General features: G+C 40.4%; 1 protein-coding gene across 3 annotated transcripts in view; it reads left to right on the top strand.

Moving 5' to 3' along the window:
* C12H10orf143 (chromosome 12 C10orf143 homolog) overlaps window positions 1-20193 on the top strand; it is a 60259-nt gene that overhangs the window by 19766 nt on the left and 20300 nt on the right. The window contains exons 2-4 of one of the 3 annotated variants that reach the window (XR_005578383.2): window positions 9238-9396; window positions 9505-9567; window positions 10476-10549. Coding sequence is in view for 2 of the 3 variants with exons in the window: in XM_010333331.3 (XP_010331633.2) it covers window positions 9238-9396; window positions 9505-9567 (222 nt within the window). In the remaining variant the exon portion in view is untranslated. The remainder of the gene's footprint in view (window positions 1-9237; window positions 9397-9504; window positions 9568-10475; window positions 10550-20193) is intronic. The other 2 variants (XM_010333331.3, XM_039464963.2) reach the window with 2 other exon arrangements.

Raw genomic sequence — 20193 nt, 5'->3', positions numbered from 1 at the left:
AGGGAAGTAATATTACTGCTATTAGGCTACTGTGATGTTACTGATGGGGGAAAATTGAAACTTGTAAAATTATGTGGGAAATACTTAATATTTCCGCTTTTTCCCTTTAATCCAGATGATTGAAAGTTGACAGCAAACCAGTTTTATCATAACACGCTTCCTTTGCACTGTACGGATTGAGCAGATCCTGAATAACCAGAGATTGAGAGCTTTGCTTTTAGTTCTTCAAACTCTCATCCAACTTAGGTGAACACATAGAAGGCTGCAGTATTTGCAAAAGTCCTAAGGATGATTAATATGATTACCGTAATGTATAACAGAACAAGGATTGAGTATATTTTGATATGCCACAAATGAAATACATATTCCATGGAAATCAGATTTAACTAGTATACATAGGAGAGCCTGCAGTTAAATGAAAAGAAGAAAAAGAGGAAGACAATGACGACTGAAAAAGCCCCAGGAGTTGGAGAGTACATTTGCGTGGAGAAGCCGAGGGGGCTGCAGGGGAGATGAGCTTGTGTGGACCTATGTGTGCTGTGGCTGCTGTGGACCTATGTGTGCTGTGGCTGCTGGGGTTTCTCCTGTGGAAACACAGTGGCCAGTCCTGGCAAGTGCTTATTCTACTCTGCTGTTACATGGCATTGAAAGTATTTTACATGGTTTATTTTAAGCGGGATATTGGCGATTTAGAAACGCTGGAGTACGGTGTCTAGGCTGTGAAGTCTGAAGAACATCTCTGAAATGGAATAGTGAGAGAGACTAGGGATGTCTGGCTGGAGAGAACAAACCTCCAGAGTGTCTGAGAACGATCATCAAATATCTGAAAGGATGTTTATCTCATACACAAGGGGCTTTTTTGTTTTTGTAATGGAGTCTTACTCTGTCACCCAGGCTGGGGTGCAGTGGTGCGATCTCAGCTCGCTGCAACCTCTGCCTCCTGAGTTCAAGTACTTCTCCTGCCTCAACCTCCTGAGTAGCTGAGATTAAGGCATGTTCCACACCCAGCTAATTTTTGTATTTTTAGTAGAGACGGGGTTTTGCCATGGTGGTCATCCTGGTGTCAAACTCCTGATCTACCCACCTCAGCCTCCCAAAGTGCTGGGATTACAGGCCTGAGCCATCACACCCAGCCGCTTTGTTTAAGTTGCTCAAAGGGGAATAATTAGAATCTGTGGGTTGAGGTTCTGAAGAGGCAGTCTGGTTTAGATCAATATTTCTTTCACATTAGGGATGCAGGAGATTTTTTTCATCTTAAAAAACTTGTTATTTTGAAATAGTTTTAGACATACAGAAACGTTGCAAAAACATAGTACGGAGAGTTCAAATGTATCTTTCACTTAAGCTTGTTAATAATCTTAGTATAGTTAGCAAGCTATGAAATTAATGTTGGTGCAGTGCTGTTTACTATAGAACTCATTCTAATTTTTCCAGTTTTTCCGCTAATATCCTTTTTCTGTCACAAGATCTAACCCAGGATTCCACGTTGCATTGACTTGTCGAGTTTCCCTACTGTCTTCCCATCTGTGACACTTTGACAGTCTTTTAGGACCTCAACACTTAATGATTATTGGTGGGTTATTTAGTCGTCCAGCGTTTTCTTATGGTTAGAGTCGGGGTGTGCATTTTTGGCATGAGTACCGGAGAGGTGGTGGTGTGCCATCTTGGTGCATCGTATGGAGGAGGCATCATGGTATCTATGTCGTATTACTGCTGTTGTTAACCTTGTCATTTGCTTAAGATGGTTTCATCCACTGAAAAGTTACTGTTTTTCTCTTTATTATTAATACAAATCTTGGGGAAGATATTCTGAGACTGTGCAAATATCCAGTTTCTACTTAAACTATTGCCTCCTGATTTTAGCATCTATTATTAGATCTTGCCTGCAATATTTTTTACTGTGGTATTTGCTTAATGCGTAAGTCCTTCTTTATTTTTGCATTTATTAATGAGAATTCAACTGTAAGGAAGTCCTGTCCCTTCTCCCCCATTTATTTACTCAATTATTTTTGATATGGGTAGACTAATAGGCATTTACTTTATTCTGTAGATTATGATCCACTGCTATTTTTATTTATTTTATTGCTTAAATCATTCTGGCTTTGGCTAATAGGAAATCAGTCCTTCAGGTTGGTGCCTGTGTGTTTTTGACATGCCCCCATTTTGTAAGAACTTTCTAAGTGTTTGGCCCATAAAGTGTTTCAGGCTCATTTTGTATTTTCCCTGCTCCTTCCCTGAATCAGCTGCCTCCCGTGGAGTCCAGATTCCTTTTATGGGAAAAAGGTATTTAGAAACCAGTTTCTAGGTGCTAGGTGTAATCTTGCTGCTAGGATGCCATTGTCCTTAGTGGACACAGCTAGGGTGTGTGTGTGTGTGTGTGTGTGTGTGTGTGTGTGTATGGGTGTATTACACCCGTACATAAACATATATGCACACACAGTAACCCACACATACATATTTATATGTATTTCCATATCTCTGTCTGGATATGTATTAGAAATTCCGGTTCAGCACCACTAGATTCCATGTAGCCTCTCCCTTTTCTGCATTTGTAGCTTACTTCTCCAACAGTGAGAAACTTAGCTCTCAGTATTTACAGTGAATTTAATTATTCATCCAGTGCCAATAAAGTAGTTTGAAAATTGCTAACCCTGTAATAAGCACATTTACTAGCTAGAGTACAGCATTTCTGTACAGTGCTTTGTGTCTTTAGCCTTTGAATTTCTAGTCAAAATAGCATTTTTTGCTTTCTGTTTTGAGACGGAGTCTTGCTTTGTTGCCCAGGCTGGAGTGCAGTGGCACGATCTTGGCTCACTGCAACCTCTGTCTCCTGGGTTCAAGCGATTCTCCTGCCTCAGCCTCCGGAGTGGCTGGGATTACAGAGGCATGCCACCACACTGAGCTAATTTTTGTATTTTCAGTAGAGATGGGGGTTTCACCATGTTGGCCAGGCTGGTCTGGAACTCCTGACCTAATAGTACTTTTAAAAGTTATTTGGGGTACTTCTTTTCTTCAGTGTGGCTATGCTACTTATTTGTAATGTAGTTACGTTTATTATTTTTGGATTCCAATTGAATCCCCCCACCTCTGCTGTCCTGGTTGACTTACATTTTCAATGCAGAGCTATATGCGCCTTTTCCATTTCTGTTCCCATGCCACCCTTTTCCCCAGCCCTTTCTGTAGGAAAGCAGTCTCTTTCATTTCTCAATATCCTCCCCATATTTCATTTGCAGGAATGAACAGATAGTGTCTATTTTCTTATAACCTTTTCTTTCGTACACAACAGATAGCATATTATAGATACTCTTTTACACTTTGGTTTTTGCATTTAACAGTGTACTCTGGAACTCAGTCTACACCAGTAGTTATGGAAAGCTTCCTTTTCCTTTTCTCAGTTGCATAGTACTTCATTGCTTGGATGTACCATAGTTTATCCGACCACTCTCCTGTGTTTAGGGTGTTCCCACTACATTGCACTATCGAATAGCTGTGCATGTGTTTCTTTTCCACATTGTTGGAGGTGCATGTTTAGGGTAGGTTCTAGAGGTCTCATTGCTTGGTTAAAAAATTTGCATATAGCTTTGTTAGGTATTGCCAAATTTCCCTGCAAGAATTTGTATTCTCACCAGCACAGTGGGAGGTGCCTGTTTTCCTACAGCCTCACCCACAGGGGCTGCATCACACTCTGCAATTTTTGCCATCCTGATGGTAAATGCTATCTTGATGTTGTCTTAATTTGTATTTCTCTAAATATGAGTGTGTTTGAACTTTTTTCTTCGTGTCTGTAGACCATTTTAATAGCTTTTGCAAATTCTTCATGTCTTTTCTCCATTTATATTTCAGATTTTTGGTCCTTTGTACCTCAGTTTTTGTAATAGTTTCTTTTTTTTTCTTTTTTCTTTTTTCTTTTTTTGAGATGGAGTCTTGCTCAGTCTCCCAGGCTGGAGTGCAGTGTTGTGATTTTGGCTCACTTCAACCTCCGCCTCCCAGCTTCAAGCAGTTCTCCTACCTCAGCCTCCCAAGTAAATGGGACTACAGGTGTGCACTACCATGCCCAGCTAATTTTTGTATTTTTTTTAGTAGAGACGGGATTTCACCATATTGGCCAGGCTGGTCTCAAACTCCTGACCTTGTAATCCACCCACTTCGGCCTCCCAAAGTGCTGGGATTACAGGCGTGAGCCACCGTGCCCAGCCTGTAATAGTTTCTTATATTCAAGTTACTCACCCTTTTTCTGTGGTGTATGTTGCAAACATTTTTCTTTCAATATATCAGTTATTTTTGGATGTTGTTTAGGATTTATTTATTTTCCTGTAGTCAGACTTATCAGTCTTGATTTTATTGCCTCTGTATTTTGAATCATAGTTAGAAAATCTTTCCCTACACCAAGATGAGAGAATTTTCTCCTAGGAATTGCATAGTTCTTTGTAATTAGATCTTTTACATTCAGTTCCTGATGCATCTGGTTTGGTTTTGTATGTTGTTGTATTAGTCTGTTTTCACATTGCTGATAAAGACATACCAGAGACTGGGTAATTTATAAAGAAAAGAAATTTAATGGCCTCACAGTTCCATGTGGCTGGAGAGGCTTCACAATCACTGCAGAAGGTGAAAGGTACGTCTCACTTGGCAGTGGGCACGAAAGAGAGTGAGAGCCACGCCAAAGGTGAGCCCCTTATAAAAACATCAGATCTTGTGAGACTTACTACCACGAAAACACTGTGGGGGAACCGCCCCCATGTGGGAATTATAGGAGCCACAATTCAAGATGAGATTTGGGTGGGGACACAGCCAAGCCATGTCATGGTGTGAGGTGCAGATCTACATTTCTTTTCTCCAAATGGCTCTAAGTTGTCCCAGCACCATATATTAAAAAGTCCATCCTCCTGGGCACAGTGATTCATGCGTATAATCTTAGCACTTTGGGAGGCCTACATGGGAGGATTGCATGAGGCCAGGAGTTTGAGACCAGCCTCGTCAATATAATGATTCCTCATCTCTAAAAGAAAATTATATATGTATATATAAAAGTGCATTCTTATCCCGGTGATTTGAAGCCAAATTTTCATATGTATTTCAATTTCTAAGTGGACTTTTACTGCTGCCACATTGGTGTGTTTGCCTCCTTGTATACCAGTACCTCCGTGTTTAATTACGGAGTCTCTGTGGTTTATTTTTATTATTATTTTTTTTTTGAGACGGAGTTTTTGCTCTTGTTACCCAGGCTGGAGTGCAATGGCATGATCTCGGCTTGCCGCAACCTCCGCCTCCCGGGTTCAGGCAATTCTTCTGCCTCAGCCTCATGAGTAGCTGGGATTACAGGCATGTGCCACTATGCCCAGCTAATTTTTTGCATTTTTAGTAGAGACAGGGTTTCACCATATTGACCACGATGGTCTCGATCTCTTGACCTCGTGATCCACCCGCCTCGGCCTCCCAAAGTGCTGAGATTACAGGCGTGAGCCACCGCGCCTGGCCTCTGTGGTTTATTTTAATATCCAGGAGTTGTTTTATTTTTTTCTTCAGAGTTTTCCTGGCTCTTGTTACATTTTTTTTTTTTTTCATTGTGACCGTTAGTATCAACTGGTGTAACTCTATAAAAATAGTTTACTGGGATTTTTACTGAGATTATGTTGAATTTACAAATTAATTTAGGGAGAACTGTCATCTTTATAATACTGGGTTATCCAGCCAAGAGTTGGGGATGTCTTTTCTCTTGTTCATATCTCCTTTAGTGTCTTTCAAAAATGTCTTACATTCTCCTTGTATAGAGTTTGTGCAATTCTTGTTAAATTTGTTCGTAGGTATTTAATGTTTGTTGCAATTATTTTAAATGGAGTTTTCTCTGATGATTATTTTGTATTTGAAAGCTATTGATTTTTGTATATTAATTCTGTATTAGTGAATTCCTTTATTATTTGAGTTAGTTTTATCATTGACTCTGAGGGTTTCCAGATATATATGGTTATCAACTGCAAATAGAAGTGGTTTTACTACTTTACTCCTTCTTACTCTGCTGATTGATTTCTTTCGTCTCAATATATTGGGTAATACCTGTCATACAAGGTTGAACAGAAACAGAGACAGTGGGCATCTTTGCCCTGTTCTTCATGTGGTAGAAATGCTGTTAGTTTTTCCCTATGTAGTAATGAGTTAAGGAATGTATATTTTATCATGTTTAATGTATATCCCCTCAATTCCTGTTTTCTTTAACTTTTATCATAAATAGATTTTAAATTTTGTTAAGGGATTTTTCAGAATCTATGGAGGTAATCACACCATTTCCTTATGTTTATTAATATAGTACATGATACTAAGAGTTTCCTAATAATTCTGATATCTTAGACCTCATTTCATATTTTTATATCAATATTGAAGAGCAACTGATTAGTGGGTAGTTTTATTTTCTTGCTCTTTCTGCCTGGTTTATCAGTGTTACATTTGCTTCATAAAAGGAGACAGTGTGCTAGAATCTTTTTCATAGAGCATTGGCATTACCTGGCCTTTGAAGGTTTGGGAGAATTCCCCTGGGAAACTGTCTGGTCCTGGGGCTTCTTGTGGGCTGGTTACTTAATAACTCTTTCTGTTTCTTCTGGGAAATCATCAGTTTAAGCTTTCTACTCTAATGGGATCAGTTTTGGTAATCAGATTATCCTTAGGAAGTTATCAGTTTCATCTACATTTTAATATTCCCTTAAGATTTTAAAAATTTCCTGTTTCATTGTATTTCCCGTGTCCTTTTTTATTTTCGATTTTTGTATTCACTCCACCTTTTTCTTGACCAACTTAAACTAGTGATTTGTTAAGAAGCTGTTCTTTTTTCCCTCCAAAAACCAGGATTTATATTTGTACATTAAATCTGCTTTTCTATTCCCTACCTCATTAATTTTATTTTATGTATTCTTTTTTCTTATTAATTTTAGCTTTTTCCTTTATTTTTTTCTTGGTGTATTCTTTTGGTTTGTTTTTTTTCCCCTTAGTTTTTATGAGCTGGGAGCTGGAGTGCAGTGGCATGATCTTGGCTCACTGCAGCCTCAACCTTCTGGGTTCAGTCTTCCCACCTCAGCCTCCGGAGTAGCTGGGACTACAGGCACACCACCATGCCTGGCTAATTTTTATATTTTCTGGTAAAGACAGGGTTTTACCATGTTGCCCAGGCTGGTCTCAAACTCCTGGCCTCAAACGATATGCCTGCCCCAGCCTCCCAAAGTGATGGGATTACAGGTGTGAGCCACCGTGCCTGGCTGGGAATTATTAATTTTCATTCTTTCATTTTTATTGATAAAAATGTCAGTGCAATGAATTTTTCTGTGATGACTGCTTTAAATGTATTTCATGGATTCTGATATGTAGTATTTTCATTGTAATCATTATTTTTCTTAATTTTGTCCTTTCAGTTTAGTGACCTAATAAATAATAAGACTGACATTTCCAGGTGGAGCACCCTTCTGTTTTTTTTTTTGTTTGTTTGTTAATAATTGATAGTTTATTGCATCGTAATCAGAGGTATTGTTTATGTTTCTACCACATAGAAGTCATTGGCTTTTTTCCCCCCTTTAATGCAATCAGTTGTGACTGTGCTGTGGGTTCTTGGGAGGAACGTGTATTCTCTATTATCAGGGTACAGAGTTCAATATATATGTCCCTAAGGTCAACCTTGATTGATTATGTTGTTTAGATCTGTCTCCTTACTTGTTTTCTGTATACCTGCTCTGCTTTGTACTGAGAATGATGTGTGAAACCTCCTGTTATTAGTATGTTTCTAATTGTGTTTGCCCACATCTCCTGTACTCTTTGATAAAGGTTGTAGTTGTATTATTTGGCTCATAGATGTTTATGAGTATTATGTCTTCACTGTGGACTGTGGCTTTCAGCATTAAAGAAAAGTCTGTGGTTGTATTTAACACTTTGGGGCTTGTGTTCTATGTGATCTGCTCCTGCTCTGTTTTTATTTTTATTTCCTTAGTATACCTCTGTCCATCCTTTTTATTTTTAGCCCTTCAGAATCACTTGATTTTAAGTGCATCCCTTGTATACAGTGTATAGTTGGGTCTTGTTCTTTTAAAATTTTGGATGTGGAAGGATTTGTATTTTCTAGTGATTATTTGTATTTAATTCTATTTAATGTCCTTAGGTATGCTGTTTTATTATTTAACCCTTTATTGTCTGATTAGCAGTTTTTTTTTCAGTATCAGTTAATACTCACCTATTGCTTATATAATAATGAACTACACAATAGTGAGAATTCTCCTCTCTTCATTCTTTTTCCTTTATCTCCCATTTTTAATGTATCATTTCCAGTCTGTCATAAGATTGCTATATTGTGTAAATGCATTAAGTGAAAAAAGTTCATTAAGAATCTATTAAATAATAATAGTACAGATAATAAACACATTTTGCAAAACTCATAGAGGTGCTTTGCAAGTGACTGAAGAAGTCGGGGAGATGCCAGTGTACCATGAAGTGTGTTCTGACATCAAGTGTCCAGCAGTGGGTCCTCTTGGGCTGGCTGCCAGGGCTCCTGGGGTGGATTGCTGGCCCTGGGCCAAAGTGGCCTCTGACTGTTCACAGAGGCCCTCCTGTCTCTGAAACGCCAAGTCAGTTACAACATGGCTGCCCTAAAAATACACAAAATCTTGGGACTTTGGAACTGAGCACTTTTTTTCTGTAGCATTAGAGCATTCTGATTGTAATTATTTTCTTTAGTTCACATAGTAGTAAAAACCAAATGCTAACTTTCCCAAAGGTTATCAGTTATAGACTGTGTGTGCAACCTTTGAAATAAATAAAACTAATTTGTTCTTCAGTGCCAGTGAGACAGAGAAGTAGTCACATGTGAATTATTCATATTGTATTAAGAAAGTATGTAATTTGATACCAAGCAAAAGCGTATAACTAGTTTCTTAAACAAAATTTACAGGTTTTGTACATTTTCAATATCAATAAACCAGTCACCATAGTTTATTACAAGAGTTTCAGCCAAAATTGTTTGAAATTACTATTTTAAATGTACAAAGCTAAGTAAATATCAGACAATGCAAGAAATAATGAGGTTAAATGTAATTGATGATTGTTATTCTGAAAAGATAAAGTTTAAAGTCATCTCCTCAAATGCCCTATAAAGTTTTCCAGCTCCACAGGGGTCTGTATTTGCAGCTGAAGTTTTCTGAAAGCAAATTCAATTAGAGTGTTGTGTGCTTTATGAGACCATCTAAAGTGAAATTTTGTTTGTTTCAGAAACGGGCATGCAGGAGATTAGAAGCCAGTGGGCATGAGCATGGCTGTCACCAGCTGAACGCCTGTGCTCTGGCGTCCTGGGGACCAGAGGACCAGGAGCCTCCATCAAGAGCCCCAGCACTGAGGCTAGAGAGTGGCCAGGGGAGGCCAAGTACAGGGGTATGTTCCTTTGCCCACCAATCCAGTTGTGAGCATGTTTAAATATGTTAATAGAAGGTGTAAATAATCATTGTTCTGATGTATCTGCAACTGTGATTTGTTAAATAGATTTCTCAGAATGGCGGAAGGAGCTCAGCCCAGCCTTGCATAAGATGTATTGCAGGGGAATCTGTAAGTGCATTAACCTTCTTGCTGTGACATAAAAGATAGACTTCTTCTTAAATATTAGATCCATAAAACAAAGTTAATAAAAACTGCAATTACGTTTCTGAAGAATGAGGAACATAAATAAAAAGGTGAAGATTGATTTAAGCTTTTCTTAGCGTTCTATTGGTCTACAAACTAATTTGTGTCCAGCTTCAGATTGGAAATAGAAATTGCAAATACATTTAAAATTCCTTCTGAAAACAGGGTTTAAGGAAGGGACCAGGCCACTGGATTTGGTTAAAATAGAGAATCATTTAAGGACATCTTGGAGAAAAGATCTTTCTCATTTAATTTTCCAAATAGGAATCAACATTGCTTTGTTCTTTTCCTTGTTTATGCTTTTCTTGCATGTTTCTATCATAAACTTCACATAAATCACAGATTTCAGAAGGAAACACAGTGTTCACACCATTAATTCAAAGTAGAGGGAGGTCAGAAACTGCCAGAGTCAGATTCTCAGTCTCTTCCATTGGGCAGAATATAAAGTATATATTAGCATAATAATACCTTTGTTATTAATTTTGAACGTACTCCAAGAACAAGTTAATATGTCTTTGATAACCTCTATAATTCTTGGGTTTCTTTAATTTTAAATTTGAAATCTTAATATTGTAATAAAATAGAATTATATTTAAATTCCACATAGAAACCAGGAATTTGTGTGTGTATATATGGGTATTTCTGAGATTGCCCCCTAAAGATCTTTAGAGCAATGTATTGCTCTGTTTTTGATAAGCAAAAGATTGAGTCAATAAATTATGGAGATCCTCAATTGACACACTATAAGCTACTGTGTTTTATAGTGATAAGCACTGATTTTCTTTCAAACAAAGACCTAAAACCATGACAGCCATCACCATATCTGTTGACAGGGTGAACCTCGGATTATCTGAAGTCCTTAGACGAATATGAAAACAAAGTTTAGTATTAACCTCACTCCATGAAGGTATACTTTGCTACTTTTCGTACTCTCTCTTTAGAAAAATTTTTTCATAGGTTATGTTGCATTCTATGGTATAATTCTGAACAATGGTGAAGTTAAAGATCCAGCAACTTGAATTTAGTGTGTTTAGGTTGATTCATGTAGAATATGAATGAATAATGCTTACTTTGAGAACTGTGTCCCCATTGGGGTTGAATTCTGTGTTTGCTGAGACCAACCGATGCCTTCTTTGTCCCCCGTCCCCCCTCATCTCCATGGAATGCATCTTTCACATCCCCCCATCTGTTGGAGGCAAACACTTGGAATGTAGTACAAATTCTTAATGCTTTGAGAGCTTGTGTTCTGGCATGAATGGCTTAAAGAAAAAAAATTTAGTTCAAGCAACTGATTGGATCATTTTCACTAATATTCTGTTTGAACAACAGTACCTATTTGATTAGGGTTTTTCCTTTCTTTGTAATTCCCCAAGCTTGCCTCTGTTACGTTTCATAGGAAATGAATCTATGAGCAGAAAACCTTCATTGATATGTAAATATCATTTTTTTTTGCTTAATACTCAATATTCTTTTCATCTAAATTTCAGAAACTGACTTTAAAAAATCAGTTTCCTTTTATTTGTAGTTATTCTCAATAAAATTTCACCCAGGCTTGGGCGTTTTAATATTTACAACCACTATTTCTGAAAGTCTAATGTAAATAAAGATTGAAATGTGAATTTGAAAAGTCACACCTCTTGATATTTGAACAGACTATAGCTGCATATATCTTCTTTTTCTAATAATATGGCTAGTTTCTCTCCTAAGCTTTTAAAATAATAAGACACTATTTTTGTATTATAAAACATCAAAAGGTTCAGTGTTAAATAAAAAGCAAATAGTATTTTTAGAAATGCAAGATCCCTGGGAATTGTACTTAACAATAAATCACCAATGGGGAACAATTCCAAATTTCAGAAGACTTTATTAAACTTGCAGCTCCATTCACAAATACCTGCTGACATGTGGGCCTGCCCACTGTCCCGTGATGCCGTAGGAGGCTCAGAATGGTTCTCTTGGTCAGAGAGAAGCCAAGGTGATATCAGGGGTGCTTTGTGTGGAATTCCTAATGGGAGACTTGTATGTGATTCTCAGTTTATTTGGTGGCTTTTCTCCAGTAAGCTCCTTTGCATCCTGAATTCTCTGGTGTATTTTTGACCTTAGTAGGATGTCAGCTGATCTGATCTGTTCCGCTCTGCTCTGAATTCTCAGTATAGCTGTCTGAGCTTGGTGGTCCTTCTGTTCCTAAGCTTTTCCTTACGTTTATGATTGAGTTGTTTCTCACACATACAGGGTCTCGATATTTCTCATATGCAAGGACTTTCTCTGTAGACCTCTTCAAACTCATTTTCCAAGTTTGCATTTCAGTCTACTTCTGTTGACCCATTCAGGCTCATTGTAACCACTGTTACAATAGTTACTATTTCAGGAGTGGCTGAGGTGGTTTCTTAGAGTAATTACCATTAGCGTTCACCTCCTGCTGTACATTATTATTTAGGATCATCTCCTTGTACCCTGAATCACCCTGCTCACGTTACTGACGACGGAAATGAATGTGGTGGGATCCCGTCTTGCAGTGTGCAGGGTGTCCGCTCCCGCCCAGGGTTGGGCTGTTCCCTCTCCTTGTTGTGTGCTGTCTGGGGCTGCGAGCCGCATAGAGGATGATTGCCATCGCTAGGAGGCTTCCTTTCCTGCCACCAGTGGCTCCCCCGCTGGGCAGGCAGTCGCCTGGGCTACAGGCTTCCTTTTCTGGATCCACGCAGCTTGTTTTTGCATGGGCCACATGGTAGCCAAGTGTAAGACGGAAAGGAAGCTGCTCCTCGCAAATTCAAACCAATTAAATGAAACCTTAGGAGGCTGCCAGAGGTCTCCAAAATAATCAAAAGATGGTACATAAAAAGGGGAGGAAGGCTTAGAAGTCAGAAAACTGTAGAAAGGATTTAGGATATTGGTTGAGGAGAGGGGTGGTGATATCTCCTCAGCACCGTGTTTTCCTAGAGGTCTCCCATTTCTGATATTTTGTAGCCTCTCAGTGCTGGAATCCTCTGGGATCTGGAAGGGGCCACCCTCAGATCCTACTGGGTCATGGTCGGCCTGTTGCCTGGGTTTTTCTTTATAAATTATCCAGTCTCAGGTAGATCCTCTTTTTTTTTTTTTTTTTTTGAGACGGCAGTCTCACCCAGGCTGGAGTGCATTGGTGCGATCTCTACTCACTGCAACCTCCACCTCCCAGATTCAAGCGTTTCTCTTGCCTTAGCCTCCCAAGCAGACCAAGAGGTCTAGTTAATGCACAGTTCCACAGGCTATACAGGAAGTATGGCTGGGAGGCCTCAAGAAACTTCCAGTGGTGGTGGGAGGCAAAGGGGAAGCAAGCATTCCTTACCGTAACAGCAGGAGAGAGAGAGGGAGAGGGGAAGTGCCACACACTTTTAAACAACCATATCTCGTGAGAACTCACTCGCTATCATGAGAACAGCAAGGGGAATTCCACCCCCGTGATCCAGTCATGACCCACCCGTCTACATACGTGGGGAGTATAACTCGAGATGAGATTTGGGTGGGGACACGGCACCGAACTGCATCAGCTCCTCTGTTGGCTTCTCATCTCTTCTGTCATTTGTGGAGCCAAATCTATGATACATTCCCTCTCTTTGAAATATACCTAGATTGGTTTCTGTTTGCTTACCTATGCTAATCAGCTAATGAATGGACAGATTCTCCTGGGGAGAAAAGTTGCTGTTTCTAACAGAGGTCCTTGGCCTTTGTGGTCTCCTGCAAGGGCCCAGTCAGTAGCTGGCAAGTTTGGCACTCCAGACTGCTGGCAGGGCCGATCCTGGTCATGAGCCACGTGAGTCTCCAGAGCCTGGACATGAAATTTAAAAGTACCGTCAGGCCCTTCAGTGTTGCCCATCCCTAATGCTCCTTCACTCCCTTTTATCTGTGGTTTTGTTTTTTTGAGACGGAGTCTCGTTCTGCTGCCCAGGCTGGAGTGCAGTGGCGTGATCTCTGCTCACTGCAACCTCCGCCTCCTGGGTTCAAGCAATTCTCCTGCCTCAGCCTCCTGAGTAGCTGGAACTACAGGTGCACTTCACCACAGCCGGCTAATTTTTGTATTTTTAGCAGAGACAGGGTTGGTTTCACCAAGTTGGCCAGGCTGGTCTCAAACTCCGGACCTCGTGATCCGCCCACCTTGGCCTCCCAAAGTGCTGGGATGACAGGCGTCAGCCTCCGCAGCTGCCGGTTATTGGTGTTTATTGCTCAAACTAGTTGGGAGCTACTACTGAAAAGCCAGCATGCAAAACACGATGTTTCCTGGTGTTGTGGCGCCTTTGGTGTGTATGGTGTGTGTGCACGTGTGTGTCTGTGTACATAGGTGGCGTGTGTGCGTGTCTGTGTGTGTGGAGGCAGGCAACGCAGGAGTGGAAATCAAGGGCAGCGGAGGGGAGGAGTGTGGTCCAAACCGATTGTTTTGGCTCCGTTTTCCCTTCTAGGGACAGCAGGAGGAGCCAGAGTATGATTATTCTGATTCTAAATGGATGCATTTTTTTTCTTTGTATTTCTTTTTATCTCCAAATGGGTGACCTTTAACATGTTTCTGTTTATTTCGTTTACACATCTGTAAATTATTGGTCATGGCTTGCTACGTCTGCGTCACCTATAAATACTGCACTAGAACAGGAAACCTCGGAACCCACTGATCCCTGCCCTCCTCCGGTGCCTGCGGTGACGGCTGAAAACGCTGCCTGTGCTTTCTAGGGCGGGTCCAAGTGTCAAGCTGGGGACAGGGCCGAGGATGGAAATGTAACGTTCTGACATCAGTGAACAGAGATCGATGTGCAGGGCCCTGCTCTTTGTGTCCTGACTCAGCCACAGCTGATAGCACACATCCTTGTCAGTTCATTCTTCCTCTGTCCTGAGAGAAGAAAACACAATCACGGAGGATCAGCAGGAACTTCACTGTTTATTCCAGTAGAATCAAGTTGTGCCCCATGCACTTCTACCCCCAGGTTTGTCAAGGATCCTGGGGCTCATTGGTCTAACCCCGTCAATTTATGATGAGGAAAGTGAGGTCCCCAGGGGCTCAGCGACTGGCCTGCCACGCACCGTAGCTGATTGGGAGGCAGGGGCCTGAACATTTGGCTTGGAGCCCCCTCCGCTTTATGCTCTCTGGCTGATCTGTGTGTTTGCAGGCAGCATGCTGGCATCTCTCCCTGACGCTGGCAGGCCAATGTCAATCTCGAACACCCTCTGAGAAGTGTGGCAGTGGTAGTGTGGACTTTTGTGGACTTCATCCCTAGACACAGTGAGACGTTCTTGGCTAAGACACAGGCAGATCCACTGGAACTGTGAGGGCATAAGCTACACCACAGAAGAGTCTGGCTGTGTCATTAGACCCGAATGTGAATTCCAGAACAGGTGAGTCTGAATAGACCGCTGACAAAATCTTCAGGTTTAGCTTCTAGCAGTAGCTGACAGTGAGTAGTTTCTCTGGAATATGGATATTGAAAAACTACCTTTAAAAAAATTTAACTGTTACTTAGATCATTTTCTGGTGCTGAAGGAGCTCAAGGACTTCAGATGACTAGAAGAAAGAAACAAGTTCACTTTTGTCTTCCTACAAATGTGTTAGATAAAACCAACACAGATGTGTCCCCCTGCTGCTGCAGAGACTCAGGGTAGAGTCTGAGAAAAACACACAGTTGTTCATGTAATAGGTGAAGAGAGGAAACAAAAGCAGAGCTGTTGGGACTAACACACTCTTTAGTGGCCATTACTGGGTCTGGGCACTTGCTGGGTTTGGTCCTAGAGTGCACCAGGGCTGGGAACTAGAATGCTCATGTCCAGACATAGATGTGATGTTGGCCTTACAGACATGTGGGAGCCAGAATTTGGATCCTTGCATGAAGTTTAGAGCCTTGAAAATCTGATTATACCTGAAAAGGGGACTGGAAATTACAATACCAGGCCCTGCATGGGTGTGGGTTCCAAGTGTATTTTATCTCAGTTGTATAGGAACCAAAAGTAGAAGCACTGACATAGAAACAGTTGCAGACCATTGAAGTTCTTAAGGCCTTGGGTGGCGGCAGATGCAGGATTGTCCTGTGGGCATGCTTCCACCACCCAGTGCATGGAAGATTCAGAGATAAAACAGCTCCCACTGAGGATAAGATCACAATAGAAAAATAAGCACATAAACAAATCTGCTACCATGGTGAGAAGAGGGGTCAGGAAATATAGCAGGCAGTAGAATCTAAATCTCCAGGAATCTGAAATAATAGAAGAACCTAAAGTTCTATATAAAGTACAGGCACACCTCATTTTATTACATTTCACTTTATCATGCTTTGAAGATATTGTGGCTTTTATACATTGAAGATTTATGGCAACCTTGCATTGAACAAGTCTATTTGGTGCCATTTTCCCAACAGGATACTGTCACCTCATGCTTTTGTGTCTGCATTTTTTAACAGTAAAGAATTTTAAAATTATGGTATGTACTTTTTTTTAGGCAGAATGCTGTTGCATACTTAATAGACTACAGTATATTATAAAATGAAACTTTTATATGCTCTGGGAAACCAAAACATTTGTGTGACTCACTTTATTGCAGCATTCTGCAACCAAGCCTGCAATGCCTCTGAGTATACCTCTGAGGTATACTGTAGTTATTTTACATTTTGAAAAATGATTAAAAAAAATAGAACCGTAATAAGAAAGGAAGACAGTTTGAAAAAAATACTGGAAGTTTTTTTAAAGAAGAACTAAAAGTTCATGATATGTTCATTGAAGTTTTTTTAAAAAGTCATCAGATTAGACACAGTTAAAGACAGAATTAGTGAATTAGAAGAAGATAGAGCTGGATAAATCCCCCCAAGCATAGCAAGAGAGATAAAAAGATGGAAAGTATCAAAGTGTAATTGGGGGTAGTCATAGAGGAAAGAATGAGAAGGCCCATTAGGAAATCCAGAAGGAAGGACTTTAGAGAATGTTTGAGTAGAATAGTTGAAAAGATAATGGCTGACAATTTTCCAGAATTGAAGAAAGGCATATATGGTCAAACGATTTTGAGGTAGAATAACAAGTGAGGGAAATTATCCGTCAAAGATCAAGATATATTACAAACCTGTGACCACTAAGACAATGTGTTACTGGCCCAAGCACAGACTAACCAATGAAATAAAAGTGAGATCTTTAAACATGCGTATATGGCAGTTTGAAGCCATTATGAATCAGATTTATATAAGCCTATAAATTGTGCCAGGGCAATTAGTTATCCATATATGAGGAGAGATAAAACTAGATCCCTGCGTCACAAAATTCTAGGAGGTGGGGGCAGGGGTGAGAATTAATAAGAGACTAAATATGGAAAAAAAAAAAACCTTTTAACATTTTCAGTAAAAAATATAAAAAACGACAGCCAGGCGTGGTGGCTCATGCCTGTAATCCCAGCACTTTGGGAGGCTGAGGTGGGCTGATCAGCTGAGGTTGGGAGTTCTAGACCAGCCTGACCAATGTGGAGAAACCCCATCTCTACTAAAAATACAAAATTAGCTGGACATGGTGGCATATGCCTGTGGTCCCAGCTACTCGGGAGACTGAGGTAGGAGAATCGCTTGAATCCAGGAGGCGGAGGTTGTGGTGAGCCTAGATCGTGCCATTGTACTCCAGCCTGGGCAATGAGAATGAAACCCTATCTCAAAAAAAAAAAAAAAAAAAAGAAAAGAAAATATAGAATCTGACTACGTGTATTAAGACATGCTACATATCAGAATTCCTTCACCGTTGTCTAAGAAAGGTCTTTGCAGGAAACACATTTACAATGCCCGAAATGGAAAGCTGGGTATCTTGAATACATACGCGAAGCTACGTCCAGTAAATAAATGGGCATATTGGCTTGGCATTTCAGAGAAGAGGAAACTAAAAATAGCCAATAAATATAAGTAATTGTTCAACCCTCCTAGTAATTTAAGGGCTTGCAAATTAAACCATAAAATTAGCAAAAAGAAACATGTCTGGTGTTATAAAGTGGGTGAGGGTGTAGAGTGAAAAGATATGTTCACTTCCTTGGATGCCATATAAATGGGTAAAGCTGATGGTGGGCATTTCTGGTGACCTAGAAGCTACAGTCCTAGGTATGTATATTCCCTAATAGATGCCCAAGAAAGATCATACAAAATATTTGTTGTATTTAGAAGGCTGAGGCGGTCAGATCACTTGAGGTCAGGAGTTTGAGACCAGCCTGGCCAATATGGTGAAACCTCATCTCAACTAAAAACACAAAAACATTAGCTGGGTGTGGTGGCACATGCCCGTTGTCCCAGTTGTGTGGGAGGCTGAGGCCAGAGAATTACTTGAGCCCGTGAGGCAGAGATTGCAGTGAGCCAAGATTCCGCCACTGCATTCCAGCCTGGGTAATGGAGCAAGACTCTGTCTCAAGACAAAACAAAATGTCTGTTGTAGCACTGTTAGCATAAGAAAAGCCAGAAGCAACCTAAATGTTCATTAATAGAATGGATAAATGAATTGTGATGTATTTCCTCAGTGAAAAATTATACACAGCAGTGAAAATGGATCAAATGGATAAAAAAGGAAATTACAGAAGAATCTATATAGACTGATACTATCTAGATATAATTTTAAGCATGGAAAACATTGATATATACATCGATATACTAAAGGCATAAAAACTTTTGTGAGTGTGGTAAACAACTTCAAAATAAGGGTTATTTCTACTGAGTGTAAGGCAGGCATCCCCAAACACGGCCCGTGGGCCACATGCGGCCCCCTGAGGCCATTTATCCGGCCCCCCGCCGCACTTCAGGAAGGGACACCTCTTTCGTTGGTGGTCAGTGAGAGGAGCACAGTATGTGGCGGCCCTCCAACAGTGTGAGGGACAGTCAACTGGCCCCCTGTGTAAAAAGTCTGGGGACGCCTGGTATAAGGGCTCAGAGTGCAGTGTTTTGATGGTATCTACTGTTTTATCTCCTAAGTTATGTGATGCTTCATGAGTGTTTGTTACATTGTTGTCTATAGCATTTTTTGTACATCTGAAGAATCGTGGTGAGCTTGAGCATGATGTATCCACACATAGATATGTCATCGTGACACTGGAGGACATCAAAGGCAGAGAAACATCTGTAGAGCTGTTAGAGAGAAATGACTTGGCTAAGCACAAAGGGATGATAATTTGACAACAGATCTTTCATTAGTAGCAGTAGATGCCAGAAGACCATGGAATAGCATCTTTGGAGTGCTAAGGGCACACACCTTGGTGTGCGTGTGGACAGGCTGTACTAGGTCTAGGGCTGGGATAGCCACTGCACTGGGTTCCTCTCCCCATCCCAGAAAATTCAGTTACCAAAACTGACTCAAGGACAGAGAACATCATCAGATCAATAACAATGGAAGAATCTGGGAAGGTTATCAAAAAGCTACCATCACGGGTATTTCACAGATTTGACAAGCCTGTATAAAAGAACACATAGATGATTTAACGTTAGAAAAACGACTACATTGTCTGATCAAAGGGAAAAAGGAAATCACCTATTAGATGCAGAAACGGCATGCAGTCAGACGCTAATCCCATTCATGATACATATTCAGAAACTCCACAAACAAGAAATAGAAGATTTTCTCCTGAAAAAAATTAAGGATGTGATACTTAGTGGAAACTTCGTGTTGAAGAGAAAAGAACGAGGATGCTGCTGCTGTTGGCACTTCTACTTGGTGTGCTCGGGCTCCTAGCTGGCATGATGTGATAAGGAAAAAAGAAACAAGGGCATAAGAACTGGAAAGAGAAAAGACAAAAAAAATTTTTTTTTTTTGAGTCGGAGTTTCCCTTTGTCACCCAGGCTGGAATGCTGTGGTGCGATCTCAGCTCGCTGCAACCTCCGCCTCCCGGGTTGAAGCGATTCTCCTGCCTCAGCCTCCCAAATAGCTGGGATTACAGGCATGTGCTACCATGCCCAGCTAATTTTTTTTGTTTTTTTAATAGAGATGGGGTTTCACCATGTTAGCCAGGATGGTTTGAATCTTCTAATCTTGTGATCTGCCCACCTTAGCCTCCCAGAGTGTTGAGATTACAGGCGTGAGCCACTATACCTGGTGTAAATTGTTATTTCCAGGTAGTATCTGTGTATATATAAATATATACATATATATGTATATAGAGAGATTATATATATATACGTATTCCAGAAAATCTACAGATAAACCACTAGAACTAATATCCAGCGAGGTTGTTGAATATAAGATGAACACACAAAAATAGAGAAACTCTTCTTTACTGCTAACAGTCAATTAGAAGAAAACTCTCTTCACATGATTGTGTCATGAGGCTGTGAGTTACTATCTAGTGTCCTTTATTTCATCCTGAAGGCCCTCCTTCAGCATTTCTCGTAAGGCAGGTCTTCTAGCGATAGATTTTCTGGTTTTGTTTATCTGGGGATGTCTTGATTTCTCTGTTATAATTTCAGTGCCATTGGTTCTGTTGGGTATCGAAGGAGGATAACAGCAACTGACGGTCTTTCTTTTGGCACTTGGAATGTGTCCTTTCGCTGCCTCTCACTCCCGTGATGTCATGAGAAATCAGCTGTTACTCTCAGTGGGGCT

This window comes from Saimiri boliviensis, chromosome 12 (assembly GCF_048565385.1).
Source record: "Saimiri boliviensis isolate mSaiBol1 chromosome 12, mSaiBol1.pri, whole genome shotgun sequence".
Lineage (NCBI taxonomy): Eukaryota > Metazoa > Chordata > Mammalia > Primates > Cebidae > Saimiri > Saimiri boliviensis.
The sequence above is the reverse complement of the archived record's forward strand: the minus strand, read 5'-3'. Positions and strand labels throughout refer to the sequence as shown.